We start from the raw sequence: 15,350 nt of genomic DNA, 5'->3' as shown, positions 1-15,350 counted from the left end.
CCGTAAACGTACTCGAAAACATTAACGGAACAGCCTATTTTGAAATGAAATAGCCTTGCGGGTACAACAGCTATTCAGTGACACCCCCTGACCACGGTTGCCGTAATGCTGGGAAGCGATGCGACCTTGTAATTTACTAGTCGTACTAAAACGTACTGAAACATTTGGCAGAGCGCTGTGTACAACCAGTATGGATCAACAAATTCATCAATTGATCGATATATAGGCGCTCTGCATTATAAGGCGCACTGTGGTTTTTTGAGTAAATTTTAAGTTTTTAAGTGCGCCTAATAGTGCGGAAAATACGGTGCACGCACGCACGCACGCACGCTGCAGGTAAAAAAACAAACAAACAAAAAACAAGATGAAGTTCATTGGTCCATATTGCCAGGGATGTTCCATCACCAAAGGGGAATGACAAATGAGACGTGGATAAATGAAATATAATCAACCAAAAAAAGTTCACCTCTTGGAAAAAAGATTTCTCTCATGTTCAGTTTTTTTTTTTTTTTGCGTCAAAGTTTTCACCACTACAGGAACTTCTCGAAGGGGTTCCCGCCCTCTTCAGAGCTGATGGAGATGTCATCAGAGTCGCGTGGGAGGCTGGCGTTTGAGCGGGACATTTTTTGTGATAGATTTGCAGAGGTCATCACATCCGGGTGGCGTCTTCATCCGAGAAGCGACCTCTCCTTATCAACAAGGGAGGCCTGAAGGGGAAAAGATGACTTTAATTTCAGCCCTTGAAGACTTTGGTTGATAAATGTCCTTTGGGGGTGTGTGTGTGTGTGTGTGTGTGTGTGTGTGTGTGTGTGTGTGTGTGTGTGTGTGTGTGTGTGTGTGTGTGTGTGTGTGTGTGTGTGTGTGTGTGTGTGTGTGTGTGTGTGTGTGTGTGTGTGAGAGAGAGAGAGAGAGAGAGAGAGAGACGAAGGTCCGGCCCACCTGATCCAATACATAGCCGGGTGCCGGTGGAAGTCCAACGAGCCGGATCTCTGCATAGAAAAGGTTCCGTCCAACTGAGCACAATCACACGACGGCAGAGTCACACACACAAATAACAAGAACACACTATTTGCATGCCTGACTCTATTTTGAACATGGACCCTCCATGGAAGCCCACTTTAGCCCCTCAGCCCAGTTTGGCACCCGACGTCCAAACCAACCAAACTTAGTTGAAAACATCAGCGGGAATTTGAAAGGCGACTTGGGAAGCCCACTCCACAGCGCCAAGGCCGCTTACCCAAATGTGCGCCTGCGTGTTGTCGCTGCCCTTTGGCGAGGTGTTGAAATGCTTCTTGATCTTTCCTGCGACTGACAGTTGACGGTCAGTCTTGCAAAGGCCTTCATCCTGCATCCGGCGAGCAGACCCGAAGGTAAGTAAGTCTTTAATCAACAAGGAGTTTGCAGAATGCAAAAATGTCAATGACGCCGAGACCGGAGTTACACATGACGTGACGGGGAAAAAAAAGTTGAAACCAAAAGTTGATGCGAGGCGCAAAAAAACCCAAAATACAGACGGGAAGATCTGAACAAAGATCAAGATAAACGGTCTTACGATGACCCAAGGATGCTCTAGGACCTCCAGGGCCGTGTACCGCTGGTCCACTTCCACCTCCAGCATGGATTCGATCAGCGCCTGACACCCAGAAACAAAAGGTGTGGTGCCATTGTTCACAGAGTCTCTCAAAGCGCATTCACCTTGGCCGCGTCGGACACGCCATCCCAGTACGGCAGAGGAAACTCCACCCGGGCCATCAGAATCTGGTCAAAGAGCACCTCCTGATCCTGGCTGTTCCTGCAAGCAAAGCAGCGCAGCGATGTCAGCCGCCAGCAGAGGGAGCAGCGACGGCGGCGGGCCACTTACCCCCGGAAAGGCGGGAACCCGCACAGCAGAATGTAAGTGATCACGCCGGCCGCCCAGATGTCCACTTTCAGCCCGTACCTGTCACAACACACTCGCTCACATTTCAAGTCAATGCTACAATGCTAAAGCCAAAAAAGGCACAAGCAATTCAAGCAACTGAAAAGGAAGCCACAAATACTGATGATCGGAAATAAAAAGGAGAGTCAAACAGACTTGAAAGTACAAATGATACCACAAATTACATCCACAAATACATTGACTTTGAAAAACCTCACCCAGTTTCCACAATGATTTCAGGCGCTACATATGTCGGCGTGCCACAGACGGTGTAAAGAGGTCCGTCCACCACTGTGGCCAAACCAAAGTCTCCCAGTTTGAGGCTCTTGCTACCATCCACATGCTCGTACACCTGAAAATGACACCGGTGGCAACGTGGCCGTGATGCCGAGTTCGTATGCATTGATCTGCTGACCTCGGGACGACCTCACCAGAAGGTTTTCTGGCTTGATGTCTCGGTGCACAATGTTGAGGCTGTGGAGGTATCTGATGGCGTTGGCCAAGTTGTAGAGCATGCCGCTGGCATCCTTCTCTGTGTAGCGGTTGGCAGAAGTGATGGCGTCAAACAGGTCTCCGCCCTGAGGACAAAGCGTATCACGATGGCCAGAATGTTTGTCATGTTGGTCTAGGGTTCCATACTGGGCAGGCAGGACTTGTGTTGCGCCATGTCCCACCAATGCTGGCATATGCTGTTTCGCAATTTTGGGTCGCCGGCTGTTTTCATTTTATTTGCTGCCCCTTATGAACGGTTGTTTTTTTCCCCTTTTACAACCTATTGAACGACGCGCCAACGCTCCCTGCCTAGCCTTCATATTCAAACGCCGCGAGGCCATCAAGATCGCTTTGCAATTCATCGCTCGGAAGAACTGTGTCGCGCGAGGCACTACAGGAGTAAACCTACACCTACACCGACCTTGACCAGCTCCATGACCAGGTAAAGTTCGCTGTACGTGTCCACCTCCTCAATGAGAAGGACGATGTTGGGATGCTTGACTTGCCGCAGGATGGCCACCTCGTTCTGAATCATGTGCTCCTGCAAGCGGACCCGAGTCTCGCCATCATTATTTGATGACATGCTACAAGGTCAAGACCAGATTAAATAAATTGGGATCGGTGTCTGACCTTGCCTCGACATTTGCCCTTGTTGATGATCTTGAGCGCGTAATGGCGTCCCGTGGAGCGCTCGGCGCACTCGTGAACCACCGCAAAGTTGCCGTCGCCCAGCATGCGGCCCACCTTGTAGCGCTCCGATATGTAGGAAGGGAGAGCCGGAACCTCGTCCGCCGAGGAGGGAGCCTCGTCCACTGAGGCCGGCGCCTCAGCCGGAGCCTGGTCCGCCAAGGCCGGAGCCTCATCCGCGACAACTTCCTCTGCGGTGTGGAGATGTGGCGATCAATTCAAACAAAAAATCAATCCAATGAGACTCAAATGTTTTTGGGTGAAGAAAAACTGGAGTCCTCACCGTCAGTCACGGCTTCGTCACTGTTTTGCGAGCTGGACGCTTGACTGGATGACAAAGAGGAGGAGGAGGAGGAGCCCCGAGAGCCCTGTGGAGGAAATTAGACCGCTAAGGATGGCCAAATAACCATAATAGGTATCATAACAGTATTGGTTCGATAAACAGCACTACGCTAAGAATGGCCAAGTAACCCTAATAGGTATGGTAACAGTATTGGTTCGATAATCAAGAGAAAAGTTCTCAAAATTCAATTCAAATGAATTCTTTAAATAAAGCTAATAACCCAACAAAGCCTGTTATGGAATAGTTCTGTATGATGCAATGACATGAGGTACCGTCTTTTTCCATGTATAATGCGCAAAATTTAACTACCGTAATTTTCGGACTATAAGTCGCGTTTTTTTTTCATAGTTTGGGTGGGGGGGGCGACTTATACTCAGGAGCGACTTATATGTTTTTTTTCACAAATTTTTACTTGATCATTAACACATCACTTACTTACAAGTATAGTTGACCACTTCACATGTTATTTTTAATATAGTTGATCACCTCACATGCTTTTATATCTTTATCTTGAACATATTCAAAACATGAAAAATAGAGAGAAAAAAATCAAATAAAGCAATTAAAACTTTAAAGCGCCATATCCAAGTCCACTGTCTGCTGTATGCACACTTGCTCCATTTTTGCTCCTCTTATATTTATTATGTTATTTGTTTATTTATTATTTATTCATCACTCTTATTTATTCATTGTTTGTGCCTTCTTGTTTTTATTTTTTTGTGTTGTTTACTTGTAGGCATATTGTGTACTATGTCTTGTCACCGTGGGATAGTGGGAACGTAATTTCGATCTCTTTGTGTGTCTTGGCATATGAAGAAATTGACAATAAAGCAGATTTTGACTTTGATGAAACAACCAAATAAACAAAACAAAAAACTACAGCTGAAAAAAAAAACTGTTATTTTCAGACGAAACTGGATGAGGGTGCTCTAAATGTCACCGTTGGCCGTGACTCATCAACTGGGAAGGGCTTAACAAAAATGGCACCAAAAAGAAACTCATATTCTGCAGGTTACAAACTTCAAGTTGTAAAATATGCAGCCGAAAACAGTAATCGAGCAGCAGAAAGAAAGTTTGGAGTTAGTGAGAAACTTGTAAGGGATTGGCGAAAATCTGAGCTTCTTTAGAGCGAGCAAAGCTCTGCTTGTGATGGACAGCATGCGAGCGCATATCACGCCACAGATAAAAGAGAAATTAAAAAGCCTCAACTCCATACCTGCCATCATCCCTGGAGGCTGTACTAAAATACTTCAGCCACTTGACGTCTCCGTGAATAGGAGCTTTAAAGCAGTTCTGCGTAACCTGTGGGAGCAGTGGATGGTGGACGGAGAACACAGCTTCACGGCAACCGGGAGAATGCGACGTGCAACATTCCTGGACGTCAATGGATGGATCGACAAAGCGTGGGCTTCGGTTACACCCAAAATCATTCTGTCAGGATTTAGAAAAACTGGAAGAATTCCAACTGAAACTGACGAGGAGTCTGACGTCAGCGACGGAGATGACGAAGGGCCCCACGTACTACCGGCATCAGTCGCGGCTTTGTTTGAAAGTGACACGGAGGACGAAGAGTTTGAAGGATTTAATGATTAGGAGTGACGCAGAAGGTTTGGAAAAAAGTGTTATTTTTGTTTTAGTTATTTGATATATATTTTATTTCGTGTAGCAACTTCTATATGGTTTTATCGTTACAGTTCATAGTTGTTGGCTCGTTGAACTCTTGTTTTGTTAAATAAAGGGCTGTTTACCAAACCCACGTCTTCCCTTGTACTTTGTTAACGCTACAATATATTTATATTGTATATATATTTATACCATCTGTGGAATAAAAGTAGTCGCAACTGACCCACGAGGCTGACGTCAGCTGCTCACGCGCGGCATTGTTGACGTAAAGGACGAGAAATTTGATCGATGGATTTAATGATTTGGAGTGACACAAATGGTTTGATAATATTGTTGTTTATGTGATAGTTATTTAAAATATAATTTATATATCGTTGTATGGGCCTGTGGAATAATTTGAACTGCGGCACGGCACACGGCATTGTTGACAAAGGACGATCGATGGATGGATTTAATGAATTGGAGTGACACAGATGGTTTTATAAACGTGTTATTTATGTAATAGTTTTTTTAAATAACTCTGAATGTTACGTCAGGCCCGTTCTCATCTCCTCGTTTGTGTTTGTCACGTTAGCATACTGTATCGTTTAGCCTGTTGTTGCTCGTTCATGTCTGTTCTTGGTGTTGGATTTTGTCGAATAAATTGCCCCCCAATATGCGACTTATACTCCGGAGCGACTTGTATATGGTTTTTTTTTCACTTTTTTGGGCATTTTATGGCTGGTGCGACTTGTACTCCGGAGCGACTTATAGTCCGAAAATTACGGTAATTTATTGTCCTAAAATCTGGGGTGCGCATTATACATGGGTACAACAATTTTTGAAGAAAATCTCCCTCGAAATAAAACTTGAAATCACCTTTCTTCTTGTTTGTTGTCAATCGCGCATCGCATTCAGCCATCCTGCCCAACACACTTAGTAAAATTCATAATTGACGACACATCGTTTGATGCGATGGTGCAATCCTTGATGGTGTGATATTGTCAAATATTGTTTGTTTTTTAATCTCCATCGCAGACCGGATATCATACGGAGGCCGCCATGACAGTATGCGCAGAACGGATGCGCAAGACACGTCAATCGCGCATCGCATTCAGCCATCCTGCCCAACACAGTCAGTAAAATTCATAATTGACGACACATCGTTTGATGCGATGGTGCAATCCTTGATGGTGTGTTATTGTCAAATATTGTTTGTTTTTTAATCTCCATCGCAGACCGGATATCATACGGAGGCCGCCATGACAGTATGCGCAGAACGGATGCGCAAGACACGTCAATCGCGCATCGCATTCAGCCATCCTGCCCAACACAGTCAGTAAAATTCATAATTGACGACACATCGTTTGATGCGATGGTGCAATCCTTGATGGTGTGTTATTGTCAAATATTGTTTGTTTTTTAATCTCCATCGCAAAACGGATATCATACGGAGGCCGCCATTACAGATGCGCAGAACGGATGCGCAAGACACGTCAGCTATATAAAGAGCGAGACTTCAGTTCTCTACCTAAATGCGTATTACAGGTAATATTTTATTTCACAACACTTTGCCTTGTTCCTTTCTTCTCTGCTGTTCACTTCAAACACGCTCCATACGAACACAATGCTCTCGTATCAGACGCTTGCTCGATCACCTGCTCGTTTGCTGTCACAATGTACCCTACACAAATCCGAAACATTTGATGCGGCTCCGAGTTACGACGAGGGGCAAGTTTTGGTTTCCAAGGGTGTTTTTATTCCTCTTCAACTTCTCTCCCATACAGAGCCGCCTTTTTCACATGTCCGCACGTCACTTTCCTCTCTTTTCATTTTAACCCAACTGATCGCGGTGGTGCCTTTCTGGGCAGTCGGAGAAATCAACGGCAACAAAAAAAATACATCCAGCCTAGTTAAGAAATCACCAGAAAGATCACCATGACAATTGTGAATAATAAATAAATAATTATTATATATATATTATATATATTATTATTATAATAATAAATAATTGTGATAAATAACTGGAACATCACTCAAATATTGGTGATCCCATTGAGAGTCTCACATATTTCTTCGCTATCGAGTTTGCTACTGCATGCGCAGTGATACTGACCGGCAGAATAACATCCGGTTGTTCCCAAAGATGATCTTTTTTCTGAAATAATTTTACGTTTACGGACTTAAAGAGTCAAAATTTGGGTGCGTATTATACATGGGTACAGGTTTTTTTCCAGCATCGACATGCCATTTTTAGGGTGCGTATTATACATGGGGGCGTATTATACATGGAAAATTACGGTAGTCATCTTTTTCAGACCTACTGGGAATAAAAGACTCCTTGACGGCGTTTTGTCTTATGTAAGGCCTTTGTTTCCTTGTTGGGCAGGCAATTTGGGCGTAAAAGCCGCTCTTCTTCTGCTCCTACTGCTCCTCATCTCTCCCGAGGACGCATCGTATCGCACATGCGGCCGCTGGCTTCCTACCACGGCCACTGTCGCCATGGAAACTGCTGAGAGGCAGCTGAGGAGATGTCTGAGTATGGTCAGGGATCTCAGGGGCTCGTCTCTTTGAAAGACGTCTGGCTGCAGTAAGAGGTGACGTCCCACTGAAGGAAAACAGGAAACGCTGACCTTGTTGACCGCGAAAAGGCCAACGTAAGCCCCCGAACCCGAGATAACGAGAGCCGATTGACGACGGCGCAACGTCAAAGGTCGTATAAAAGGAGCCCGACTCAAAGTCTTTTCAAAGTTCGACCGGGGTGCCGTCAATCCGTCGAGCGCCGTTCTCTTGCTCTCCTTGAAACGTTTTTGCTCTTTGTTTTGTTACTCAAACAAGAAGACGAGTCATTAAAGGATTGAAGCAATCAAGTGCGGTTTCTTTGATTTCTGTCTAGACGGCAAACACGTCCCGTTGCACTCTCGTCGCAAAAAATGGACGCCGTGACCAGGGCTGTGGACTCGGCTCGGACTCGGGGACTCGGTCGGACTCGGTCATTTTTGCCGGACTCGGACTCGGTGCTGATTTTGACCGAGTCCACCGAGTCCGACAATAAAAAAAATACGTTCAATTTTATTTTCATCATGCTGCTGAGAATGCGCGTAGGAATACTGTCCACAGCTCTGCTACGGTTACAGAGGCGTTGCTACACTAAAGGGAGGGGAGATTGTGTCTGTAGCAACGCTGATTAGCTAAAGAATGCAGTGTGGTGTAAATTAGCACTCAACCAGCTGTTCGTCTCCCATTGTTGGCTGACTTGTCCGCGAGTGAGATCAGATAAGAGATTCAAGAGTTTTTATTCGCCATGTTTGAGCGTGCCAAACAAGGAATTTGACTTCGGTAAAAACACACCCTCTGTTCAACATTTAGGTGACTAACAACACTCAGGACATGTGAATAATGGCAAAAACAGTGTAGATAAATTCAAAAAGATAACTTGAATTGCCGCTTTCCTGTGGAACAATGCAACTAAACCTTTGCTAGACTTTATCTACATAGTAAATTAACACACAATAACAATAAGTAACTTGTCCTAAACACTTAAACAAACATTGAGTAAATATGGGATAACTTGTACGCAACTACTTCAAACTGTATATAACGCTTGACAAAGAAAAACAGTTCTGACCAACAACAATCTATGAACCAAATCAGAACACTTCGCCTATGCAAATATGCTCTGCTCATTGTTGGTGAAGGCCTCTTACAGGAACAAAAACACACACATAACAAAAGGACAGTAAGGACTCGGAGACAGATGGCTGACAGGGAACAAAAGACATCTCTGTCACTAAAGTGGAAGAATTTAAATAACAGGAAAGTCATAACAGGTAAATGAAAAGGCTTTACTTAAATTATTCCAACAGGCAGGGAAAATGTTAGCGATCCGACGTCCAATTGGAACGTCGCCTCACTTTTACGTCCGCGCTCTCAGCAAGGGATCCTATATAAGCCGAACCAGCCAGTGTGAAAGCAGTTGCGTTCGTTCTGAATGCTATTTTGTCCCTCGGATAATCATGGCATCCAGAAAGAGTCATGTGTGGACGTATTTTGATGTGCAAGAAGAGAAGGCCGTGTGCATCGTAAACGATACATGTAATGCTTGTTTATCGATGGGTTCTGCTGGCGCAAATCAGCAGGCCAACCTGAAGCGCCATCTCAAGAGGAAGCACCCAGAGGCATTCGCGAAGGTAAGCTTTTGATAAGTGGATTACAATTGATTTCCGGTATAATACTGTGTTGAGATTACTATAGTCGAACATAACAAAAATTCCTGAATTCAAACTCAAATCTGTCCAAAGGTGGAAGAGGAGAACAAAAAGCCAAAAACGACAGCGACGCCTGGTCCATCGCAGATGGCTCAGACATCGATGATGAAGTAAGTATAGTCTGAAATGTTTTTTTACATTTTTACAAATGATGAAAAATGTATCGATCAAAACTCAAAACGAAAATTGCAGATCGTCAGATACATTATTACTTTGGCCATTTCACTAATGATTTTATTTTTTTCTCAGGTTTGTGACAGCGAAAGTGACGCGCAAGACGATCCAATACATGGTGGACCGTGAGGAGTTTCAAAAGGCGGTCATTTCTCTGATTGTTCATGATGGCCTCTCGCTCGTCACATTCCAGCAGTCGGCTATGCGGACACTGCTAGGGCCTGCTGCTAATCAGCTCTCTGTCAGCCTAGACAGAGATCAGATCCGCCACATGGTGGTGGCTGAGGCCGACAGGTTGAAGGAGGAAATCAAGTCGGAGCTGAGCCAGGAATGCGTATTCATCAAGGCAGACGCCGCCACCAGGCTCATGCGGAACTACATGGGCATCAACGTCCAGTACTTCCGCGACGGGGAGATTAAAATCAAGACTCTTGCCATCAAGGACACCGACGGGGGGCATGACAGTGAGGCGGTCAAGAATGTCATCAACGCCGTCATCAAGGATTTTGACCTGCATGTCCTCTCCATCGTCGATAACGCAGCGACCATGAGCAAAGCCGTGCGGCTCATCAATGAGGACGACGAAGATGCTGATGATACTGAAAACGAAATGGATGAGGACGAGGGGGGCGTCAATCTGGACGACGAGGTCCAGCTTGAGAAGTTCGCTGGGATTCAGGATGCCGATTTTCGAATGATTCATCACATGCGCTGTGCTATTCACACGCTGCAACTGGCAATTCGTGACGGATTGAAGGCGGAGCATGTCATGAAACTACTGGATAAAGTCCGACGGGTGGTGAAGAGACTGCGGACCCCCAATCTGCTTGCTGTCCTCCGTCGTCGAGGAGGTCTTCTCCCTGTCGTCGATGTGCCCACCCGTTGGGGAAGCACCTACCTCATGACAAAACGGCTCCTTCATCTACGAGAGCATGTCCAGGACTTGGCGGCTGCTTCTCCGGAACTTCACCTTAACGAGTCAGAATGGAAGAAGCTTGAGACCTTGGCCACGATCCTCAAGATGCCATACGATGTCACGGTCAAGCTCCAGTCGGCCTCAATCACACCCGGCAGCTTTCTCAAGGAGTGGTCGGCCTTGAAGGCAGCGTTGCGCAAGCAGCCCCCTCTGGCTTCACCAATCGCCAATTCAATGGAGCAACGAGTGGACAAGCTCTTCGACAATGATTTTTTTCTGGCAGCCGTCTTCGTCGATGCGCGTTACCGCATTCTCCTCAGCGAAGAGCAGATGGAGCGCGCCAAGAATGGCCTCCGTGCCGTTGTGAGGCGAATCCGGTCTCGTACCCACCAGCACCTGGAGGGGCCGTCGATGAAGGCCGAGGTTGATGGCTCCACATCGACGGAGAAGGATGAGTTTGAAAAAGAACTTGACAGCATTGAGCGCCGCCAGCGTTTGTCGGCCGCCACCTCGCCAACCGACATAGATGAAGAAATTGGGGCAATGTTGGCACTTGGTCGAATGAAAGAGAGCCTATTTGTTACAGCTGATCGTTATCCGTCCGGCCTCAAGGCAGCGACTCGGACACTAACAGCAATGCCAATCAGCCAAGTCAGCGTAGAGCGCCTGTTTTCCGGGCTCAGGTTCATCATGTCTGATCAGCGCGGCACAATGAAGGCTGACTTGGTTGAGGCGATTTTGTTCCTAAGAACAAACTCAAGTCGTTGAATTGAAACTTGAAAGTATCTGTTTATTGTATTTTGTTTATATGTTTAATAAACCAAAAAGCCATCACAAAACTGTTGTAATTATTTAGATTTTGATCTAAATTAGCCTTGAATAAAGACTAAGCAGTCACATGAATTAACAGATAAAATGGACAGCCGGACTCGGACTCAGACTCTGACTCGTGGTCAAGAGGCAGGACTCGGACTTGGACTCGGTGCAAAAATCCGACCGAGTCCACAGCCCTAGCCGTGACGGGACCCGACGCCGGAAGAGAAACAAAGCAAAACATGCAAATGCCAGGCCGCGCGGGGAAAGATTCAGGCCACCCAAGCATGAGGAGACGACATGTCCTTTATCCCAAATACTACTCTGTGACATATGCGAAGATGTCCAGATCTAACGTGTGTGACAACGTCCATGAAATGAAACACAAAACAAAAAGGCGTGTCAATGAAAGGACATTTTAATGAGAAACAAATGGAGATGAAAGCCAAATGAAAATGGCAAAAAAAAAAAAAAAAAAAGAATTCAAAGAGGACAAGATAGAACATGCAACTCTATTTGTTGGGAAATGGCCACTCAGCATCGTGCGCAGCGACAAAGGAAGGACTGCCAACATTCGGGACACAATGAATAAGTCATTGCAACAAGTAAATGCCATCACTGCGTTTGCTGTCAGATGAGCAGGAATGCCGCGGACTGATTGATGGCACCCCAACAAAAGCGCAAATGCTTTGTTGACAACCATATTTTGTTTTGTGGTGTTTGTGGCGGGCGAGCTTGGAAAACATTTTATCATTTGGCCTTTACTGATAAATCCTGCTAAGTGTTCCAACATTTGAAAGTTTTCCTTGAGCTGAAGAGAAGGCATTGTTGATTTGCAAATGGCATAAAATGTACTATATCTCACCTTTGGGGGCCAGAAAATCCAGAGCTCCACACCTTCATCCGTTGACGGACTCAAGTGAGTGCAACCAACTTTTCAGACTGACGGATTTATGGTTCCATTCAATGACAAAGCGGGGGCCAGAACTGTCAAAGATCCGGTCTACATAACTGAGTTAAACTATAAATCAGATGCCATAAATCAACCAGTCTACAGTTGTGTGGTGTGTTGCGATCAATACATGACACCTTTAAGATGTAAGAAACAAACGACTTTTCAAATCTGGAATGATTTGATTCCAAGCCCAGTTCAAGTGGCACGTGGGGGGGTGCCATCAATCAATCCGGGTGCATGACTGCCTTTGGACACATTCTTCACCTCTCTCCCGATTTCAAATGAGTGGTTGTCTACCGGCAACTTCCTGTCTAGCCTTTTGCTACATGAGACAACACATGCGAGATGCATCTTGTGCACAATCAAAGAACCAAATAAACACAAGAGCTCATCTTGCCACGACATTGGCCACAAATACACACTCGTTAGTAAAGGGATCTGGCGCTGTGATTGACGACTACAAGAAAAACAGAAAAGAGAAGAATATTCATGGGTGTGCTGTGTGACGTCGCTCTAAGATGTAGTTGGCCTATGCTCGTCTTTGTCCGCATCCTGTTAACATAGAGCGTTGTTTAGTCACACGCGAATGGCGATTGGCTAAAAGTTGAGATACTCAAACAGTCATCTTGTCTCACAAACGTACTAATACCAAATTGGTGCTGTATGCAAGATGATTGTACCTATATCACTAAAGTTGTATTGTGTTTGTACCTGTATCACTAAAGTTGTATTGGGTTGTATCTAAGGGAAGCGCACATACAGTGGTACCTCTACCATATACTTCGCACATCTCGAGATACGAACCGGAGCCTCATGATTTTTTTGCGTCTACTTATGAACCAATTTTCAACTTCCGAACTGACGCACCAGCCACTCCCCCTCTTCCTGCCTTGTCTCTTTTGCTCGGACATTCCCTGTTCGTCTCGGCGCGTTAACAGTGTCAAAATAGTATGTCTCCGAAGACTATCAATATGTAACTCGAAATCATAAAGGCGAAGGCATGCATATCGAGCTTGCGACGGGGTACGACCAGTGTTGTGCCAAAGTAGGTATCCCTTGCCGCAGGAGTGCACATGCATTGAGTGAAAGGCAGAAGTCGTTGCTGTGCACCAGACAGTACCAGTACCAGCTTGTTTTCAATAAAAACATGAAGAACACACGTTTGTGTTTGTCAATTTCCATCTTTAGAAGCTAGGTTCCTTTTCTTTTTTTAAGTTCTCACTTGCGTTGTGCGCAAAGTGCGTTCAATGAACACTCACACAGTCGGAAGACTCCTTAATTGCACCAAAAAGTAATGACGAGTACGTGAACACATTGCAAGGAGTACATGGAAGCATACAAGAATTTATTAGCCTGAATTTTTCTGTGTCTTCTCAGAGGTACTTTTAGCAAGTGTTAAAAATTAGAACAGGTTTGCTCTTCCTCAAGCAAAGGTAGGAGGTCAAGAATAAAGTGACAGTTATTTTTTGTTATAAAGGTTTGAAAAAGCAAAAATTAAACTGTTTAGGTTTTCCGTGTTTTACACAGAGTAATAGGGCAAAAAGTGTGACTTTTGGGATAGTTTGGCATGCATTATTTGCTTTTGCATTGATTCCTATGCAAAACATTGCTTCTACTTACAAACATTTCTTCTTACAAACCCGATCATGGAACCAACTACGTTCGTAAGTAGAGGTACCACTGTATATGTTGAAGACGTTATTTATTTATAAATAAGTCACAGTTTCCCAAGCGTCTCTCTGCTTCCTGGCGACAACAGAAATTGAGCGCCTAATGTATGGCTGCACCATTGGTGTTCAAATATCAGTTGCTCAAAGGGTCCTATTGTCCCATGTCTTTGTTTTGAATACACGGTTCACGGTGCGGGTTGGGTGTGGGGGTCGTAAGCGCGCGTGACCCAGCACTCCGCTTACCCACTGTTGGACGAGGCTCGCCGGGCTGGTCGAGAAGGGGCTGGGGGACTTGGCCGTCTGCGGCGTAGACTGCTGACTGACCGGCGTCCCGTTCACTGGAGAAAATGGAGCAAGAGTGTAACCAGGTGATTGTTTGTGCGACTTGAAGAGCTACAACATTAATGTGGCCACAAAGCGCAAGCCTTCCAAACGCTACAACTGGAAGCCGCCATCTATGTATGGCAATGCCAAACGCTGGCAGGAAACTAGAGATGCACCGATCCGACTTTTTCAGTTTCGATACCGATACCGATGCTGTGGCTTTGCGTATCGGTCGATACCCGATACCGATCCGATATTATGGTTGACTTAACAAGCTACATACCTCTACATGTGGAACAGAAAAGACTAAAGGCAATGGCATCAGGCATGACTACACAGTTCATTCCTAAGACAAAATGTAACAAGATAAAGCAGATTCATGCAATGAACTATTTATTTGTAACAAAAATTGTGCAACAGCAGCAATAAAGTGTATCAGCATTTAAATTCAAGTAAATTAGGATACAAACTTCTTTAAAAAAAAAAATACAAATGTTGCAGCTGAAACTGCACTGGGCAAATATAGAAAGGGTGATCAAGCACACAGTAACCAAATATTAAAATAAATAGTAAACATGTAAACATTAGGTGCCGTTTCACATCACTCATGACCTGTTGATGCTCTAAATGCTCATTTAAGCAGCAATGAGAAGTGCTCCCTGAAAACAAGCTCCGCTTAGTACTAGTACTATAACTGGCAGTACTACCACCACCCCTGGCAACATTAGCTTTGCGGACATTACAAACTGCCGTCGAGCTAGTTGGCGTGTTCAGTTTAAAGTACCTCCACACAGCTGACTCTTTCGTTCGCTCCATGTTTGCGTTTGTTTAGAAAACTATCGTGGCATGCGGCACACGTGCTGCTGACGTATGACGTAGCCGCGGCACACGTGCTGCTGACGTATGACGTAGCCCGCGTCCCAATAGATTAAGGAAAGGATCGGCTCACAGATCGGCTGCATTTTCCGATACCCGATTAGAGATGCACCGATCCGATATCTGGATCGGATATCGGTCCCGATATCAACAAAATTGATGGATCGGGTATCGGAAAATGCAGCCGATCTGTGAGCCGATCCTTTCCTTAATCTATTGGGACGCGGGCTACGTCATACGTCAGCAGCACGTGTGCCGCGGGACGCGGCTACGTCATACGTCAGCAGCACGTGTGCCGCATCCACGAGAGTT

General features: G+C 45.3%; 1 protein-coding gene across 6 annotated transcripts in view; it reads right to left on the bottom strand.

Moving 5' to 3' along the window:
• Window positions 1-353: 353 nt before the first annotated feature.
• dclk1a (doublecortin-like kinase 1a) overlaps window positions 354-15,350 on the bottom strand; it is a 23,578-nt gene continuing 8,581 nt past the window's right edge. For 2 of the 6 annotated variants that reach the window (XM_037270221.1, XM_037270225.1), the window contains exons 5-16: window positions 14,082-14,176; window positions 3,381-3,465; window positions 3,041-3,288; window positions 2,832-2,951; window positions 2,350-2,496; window positions 2,137-2,270; window positions 1,862-1,939; window positions 1,696-1,792; window positions 1,553-1,633; window positions 1,238-1,345; window positions 940-1,013; window positions 354-707 (exon numbers count right to left, since the gene is read on the bottom strand). In XM_037270221.1, coding sequence (XP_037126116.1) covers window positions 650-707; window positions 940-1,013; window positions 1,238-1,345; window positions 1,553-1,633; window positions 1,696-1,792; window positions 1,862-1,939; window positions 2,137-2,270; window positions 2,350-2,496; window positions 2,832-2,951; window positions 3,041-3,288; window positions 3,381-3,465; window positions 14,082-14,176 — 1,325 coding nt within the window. In that variant the 3' untranslated portion in view covers window positions 354-649. Of the gene's footprint in view, window positions 708-939; window positions 1,014-1,237; window positions 1,346-1,552; window positions 1,634-1,695; window positions 1,793-1,861; window positions 1,940-2,136; window positions 2,271-2,349; window positions 2,497-2,831; window positions 2,952-3,040; window positions 3,289-3,380; window positions 3,466-14,081; window positions 14,177-15,350 lie in introns of those variants that run through there. The other 4 variants (XM_037270223.1, XM_037270222.1, XR_005100217.1 and 1 more) reach the window with 4 other exon arrangements.

Source organism: Syngnathus acus, chromosome 14 (assembly GCF_901709675.1).
Source record: "Syngnathus acus chromosome 14, fSynAcu1.2, whole genome shotgun sequence".
In the NCBI taxonomy this organism is placed as follows: domain Eukaryota; kingdom Metazoa; phylum Chordata; class Actinopteri; order Syngnathiformes; family Syngnathidae; genus Syngnathus; species Syngnathus acus.
Note: the sequence above shows the minus strand (reverse complement) of the source record. Positions and strands in the feature narration are given on the sequence as shown.